This window comes from Epinephelus moara, chromosome 16 (assembly GCF_006386435.1).
Source record: "Epinephelus moara isolate mb chromosome 16, YSFRI_EMoa_1.0, whole genome shotgun sequence".
Classification (NCBI taxonomy): Eukaryota; Metazoa; Chordata; class Actinopteri; order Perciformes; family Serranidae; genus Epinephelus; species Epinephelus moara.
In genome coordinates, this window is record NC_065521.1 from 2,941,365 (window position 1) to 2,946,920 (window position 5,556).

At 41.6% G+C, this 5,556-nt stretch overlaps 1 protein-coding gene across 1 annotated transcript in view; it reads right to left on the bottom strand.

Annotated features, from left to right (window-relative positions):
• The window catches only part of LOC126403527 (ribonuclease inhibitor-like), a 110,669-nt gene that overhangs the window by 26,131 nt on the left and 78,982 nt on the right, over window positions 1-5,556 (bottom strand). Inside the window, exons 6-7 of the mRNA XM_050066254.1 lie at window positions 4,613-4,786; window positions 1,135-1,308 (exon numbers count right to left, since the gene is read on the bottom strand). Of these exons, the coding sequence (XP_049922211.1) occupies window positions 1,135-1,308; window positions 4,613-4,786 (348 nt within the window). The remainder of the gene's footprint in view (window positions 1-1,134; window positions 1,309-4,612; window positions 4,787-5,556) is intronic.

Here is a 5,556-nt window from a genome sequence, read left to right on the forward strand (position 1 = left end):
TAGGCTACATAAGCCACCAACATAGGCTCGTAGCTCTAGCCCTTAAAATCATATGAGCATTTTCAGCAGATAAATGTGAAAACAGCCTTCGAGTGTCAAGCTCTGCACATACATCATTCTGCACAGTGAGGCTCAAACATTCATCTGTAGGAACAACAAGAAAACACATTTTTGAGTGGAGGAGGATTAAGTTATTATAAACCATGGTTTTTAAAACCTTACAGTGGAGGAGGATTAAGTTATTATAAACCATGGTTTTTAAAACCTTACAACCTGCACCTGACCCCCTATGAGAGCCAACCCATCCCGCAACAACCTGCACCTGACCCCCTATGAGAGCCAACCCATCCCGCAGCGCCGCTGCCTGAGGTGCTGAACAGGTACTGTAGGCCAGATGCTGCAGAGAAATCCGTATTAACAAGAGGCAGAAGAAAATAAAATAAATCCAATTAAATGACATATTTGCTGCCACAGAGTAATTCTGTGAACTGACAAGGAATGACCAGTGTGTGTGTGTATGTGTGTGTTTCTGTAAGTTATTTCTAACTTACTCAGAACGCTGCTCTGTCACTTTCTGATCCGCTCCACCCGACCTGCGGTTTGCTTGTCAACACACGCATCACTATTGGCAGGTGTATAAGTAAACAAACAAACAACAACTACAAAGATCATTATTCAGTCTCATATTACATTTGTGGGAAGTTATTACAGTTTAGATTTTCACCTTCCCACATATGTAATAATTTCCTGCAAATCTAATAGTTATTACATTTGTGGAAAATTGTGTGTTACGTTTGTAGTAGGCAGCTGCTATTACGTTTGTGGGAAATTTATTACATTTGCAGGATTATTACATTCAAAGCTGCAGATTTGTATTATGTTTGTGGTTTATTACGTTTGTGGGCTGTTATTACGTTTGCGGGTGTAACAGTAACAAACAGTCCAATATTTAAATAGAACAGCCATATCTGATTTGACTGTGACTCACTTGCAGCCCTAATATTCAGTGAGAGCACAATGTTAAAAAAATTCAACTCTTAAAATCCTAACAAAAATACTGATGAGAGAGGCTGTTTGAAACATAGCTATGGGAATATCTCAAGTAATCCAGGTCAACCCATAACTTGATCATACCTGAGAGTTTCCAGAGTACAGTGTGGACTCTCCAGTCCCACACAAATCAGCTTCACTCCCGAGTCTTGCAGGTTGTTGTTACTCAGGTCCAGGTGTCTCAGACTGGAGGACTGGGAGCTGAGAACTGAGGACAGAGCTTCACAGCTTCTCTCTGAGAGGTTACAGTCACTCAGTCTAAGGAGAAATTAATCGAAAACAATATCAAACTTATCATAATTACTGAACTAGGAATATACGTGCATGACATAATTAAAATTACATGATATCAATATGTGGATGAGCTTTCTCAGATCAGCTAGATATCCTCTCTGTTTGCTGTGTGTAAAGACGAATCAGAGCAAAAAAAATGAAAGCCCCTCTATCAAGTCAAATTTACAATCCCGATATACATAATAACGGCACTGAATGCAGGTATGACTGAAAGGTGATCTACAAAAAGTATCTTTGCAAATTGGGAAACCCCAGCACCAGAGGGAGCTCTGGTGATGATGACATGCTCTTAGTGCTCAGCTCAGTACGATCCTTCTTAATGCTACCAGGACCAGGTGTAGCAGGAATGATAAGAGGCGATTTTCTGTAAGAATGTACTGACAGATATAATGTTATTCAAATAATGCAATACTTGAGAAGAGAATGGTCACTCTTTGCTGAACATAGTAGAAGACACATAATCAGGGTTGTTTTTGTGAGAAACAGAATGAAAACCTTGATACCGGAAGTTGCCGTGTTGCCAGAGAGTAGGTGAAAATTTCAGCAGACAGGTGTTCCTCTTAGCTACAGCGCAATGATACACAATGTCTCAACATCATAAGATGAGAATGATCTGTGGTTGAGTTGTTGAATTACTGACCAATCAGAAACATCACATCTCATTAGGAGGAGCTCAGTATGAAAGTTTCAAATTTGATGCCAGGAGACATGTAGTTCAGGGACCTCAATGCAAAAGTTTTTGTAAATCTTGACTTATCTCAGTTGAGGATGACATTTAGGATTTTTGGCATTACAGGAACATGTTTCCTGACTGCATTTAGAAAACTAGAATTGCCGCCTTGCGGCTGTATGCCTCTGCGAACCAGTGAAGTTGCAGTTACAGTTTACATCTATGTCAATCCAGAGTCATAGGTCACCATGACAGCTGACAATGCTTAAAATGTTGCTTCAAATAAGGTGCATATTCTGAAACGTGGATGCTTCACACACATATTCAACCTGGCACCACAGAAGAGCTTAGACACACTACAGTTTTAAGGTGGGCAACTCAGATTAGTGTCACCAACCTAGTATCTGTCCAAATCTCACCCACTGTTCCTGAGTTATGAAACTGAATAATGGCCAGAAAAGTGTTTCTGCAGAACATTATGATGTCAAAGTGAAGTTGACCTTTGACATTTTGGATAAAAATGCCATCACTTTATCACCATATTCATCACTAATAAGGGCTGTGTTAAGCTGTCTGGATACACCAGTGCATCATCAGCAAATACAGCAAATTTCTGTTAATCTGGTGCCAATTTTATTCCCCTTATCACATTGTCTTGCCTTATTCCTTGATCCTGCAGCTCAATAAAAGTTGCTAACAAAATGCAACTTAAGGGGCAACCATGTCTGGTTGATCAGTCTAGTATAAGCGTCTGAGAGTTTTACGCTGATCTGTAAATGAGCTGACAGTCTATTATATGATATTGCTATGACTTGGATTATTGTTTTATTGAAGCCTTGATTTTCCATAAATCTAAATAGAAGGCTCCACCTCACAGAATCAAAAGCTTTTTTTGCATCTAGACTTACTGTCTGAGCATGAGTTTATTTCTATTATATATCTAGTTGAAAAATGAGATAGCGCTTCAACAATGAGATTCTCAGCAGAGTACTACACTGAAAATCCAATCAGCATATACCAAAACAATGTAAAAAGGTAGCACATCTCAAATTTCTAAGTTGAGAAAGATCTATGTTTCACTTCTGTATTTGGCTCACATCAAATAGCAGGGGTAGCAAATTCAAAAACAGATGGCTGAGAATCCACAGACAAACAGCGGAAAGGCAAGGAAAAGGTATAGGCAGATAGACGGGCAGGTACAGATCCAGGTTACAGGATAAAAACTAATAGAGGATTGAATGCAAAATATGAGCACCAAGGTAACTGACAAACTGGCAAACCGGCTGGGTGGAAATGGGCTTGTATATATATGCAGGGCTGATAAGGAAAGTGGGAACAGCTGAGCATGTCTGCAGGGAAAGTCAGGTGACAAGGTTTTAATGGTTTGATTTTATGCAAACCAGCTGAATCAGATTTGTCACAGTGGCATGGCAGATGTGCTGAGCAGAAGACCAGGTGGTCCTACTATTTGAACACTTGTGATGCAGGAGGAGCAATACAGATTCCATCCTGATATCTGAACAATGGACCACTTGTTTTCCCTTATAGGAGGGGTCACAAGAATATGGAATTTGTAAGCGGGACCAGGACAGTTATAATGAACTATTCTCTTCTTGTTAAGGTGGATTGAGAGCCCAGTTTGCATTCTCGTTAAAAATACAAGCGTGTCTTTAGTGGGCATTGGGCCCTGCCATGTTTGTGCTTTATCAAGTTTTGTGATTTTTATGGACATTATCTCCAGGCTCAACCAAGGTGTGGAGAGCATCCAACAGTGTAAAGGCCTCAAGGTTGCATCTCTGATTTTTGAGGATGACATGGCTCTGTTGGGTTCATGGTAAATGGACTACATTTCACGCACTTCATCAGACTGTGACCTCCATTGTACACTGGGATGGTCTGAGGCCATGGTGCTCTATTGGAAAACAGTGGATTGGTCCATTTGGACTGGGAATGTGTCACTACTCCAAATTAATGAGCTCAAGATCATGTTCACGCGTGAGAATCAGCATTAGATCAGCGATCATATTGGTGACCCATCTACAGTGGACACTGTGGATACTGTATCAGACTGTCATGGTGAAGGAAGCTGAGCCTGAAGACCAATCTCTGTGTTCCAACTTTATCTATAGTCCTGAGCTTCATAACTGCAAGAGCGATATCATATACCAGCAGCCAAATTAATTTCACTTAAGGGTGTCGGGGCTGACCTTATGAGACTGATCAAGGATCAAGGAGAATACAGAGAATGTTCTGAGTAAAACACGTGCTCCTTCAGGTTAAAAGGACTCAGCTAAAATGGTTTGGGCATCACATTTGGGTGCCTCCTTAATGTCTCCCTATTGAGGCATTCCAAGTATGTCAAACAAAGAGGAGCCCAGGGAAAGACCCTAAACACCCTTGAGGAATAATTTATCACATCTTGTAATGCATCAAAATGCCCCTGGAATAGCCAGAGAGCATGGCTAGTGAGTAGGAGGCACCACTGTGACCAAGACTAGGATGCATGCATTCAAATCCTGACCTGAGGTTATTGAAATTGCATTGAGCTGGTTAAGAAATATTAGAAATCAGTTACAACAAACAATGTCTTCAACTGACCTGAGAGTTTCCAGAGCACAATGTGGACTCTCCAGTCCAGCACAAAGCAGCTTCACTCCTGAATCCTGCAGGTTGTTGTTACTCAGGTCCAGGTGTCTCAGACTGGAGGACTGGGAGCTGAGAACTGAGGACAGAGCTTCACAGCTTATCTCTGAGAGGTTACAGCCACTCAGTCTGGAGAGGAAATGTTAAGTCATAAAATGTGGTAATTATTCTTTCCTGCTGAACATGTCTTTGTGTATTTAAAATATTTTCACTTTGGACAAATATCTACGTGCATACAAAGCTTTGTTGGAGGCTTTGACCACTGGCAGCAGCCTCAGAAGAGCCTCCTCTGAAGCAGAGTATTTCTTCAGGTCAAACACGTTCAGATCTTTTTCTGATGACAGTAAGATGAAGACCAGAGCTGACCACTGAGCAGGAGACAGTTTCTCTTTGGACAGACTTCCTGAACTCAGGTACTGTTGGATCTCCTCCACTAGAGAACGATCATTCAGTTCATTCAGACAGTGGAACAGGTTGATGCTTTTCTCTGCAGAGGGAGTCTCTTCGATCTTCTTCTTAATGTAGTGGGCTGTTTCCTGATTGGTCTGTGAGCCACTTCCTGTCTGTGTCAGCAGGCCTTGTAGAAGAGTCTGATTGCTCTGCAGTGAAAGACCCAGGAGGAAGCGGAGGAACAAGTCCAGGTGTCCATTTGGACTCTGTAGAGCCTTGTCCACAGCACTCTGGTGGAGATGTGTCTCTTCAGATTCATAGCAGGTTGTTTGTTGTTGTTCCATCAGATTGACTCCAGAGTTGATGAACTTTCGATGGACATGAAGAGCAGCCAGAAACTCCTGAACACTCAGATGGACGAAGCAGAACACCTTGTCCTGGTACAGTCCTCTCTCCTCTTTAAAGATCTGTGTGAACACTCCTGAGTACACTGAGGCTGCTCTGATATC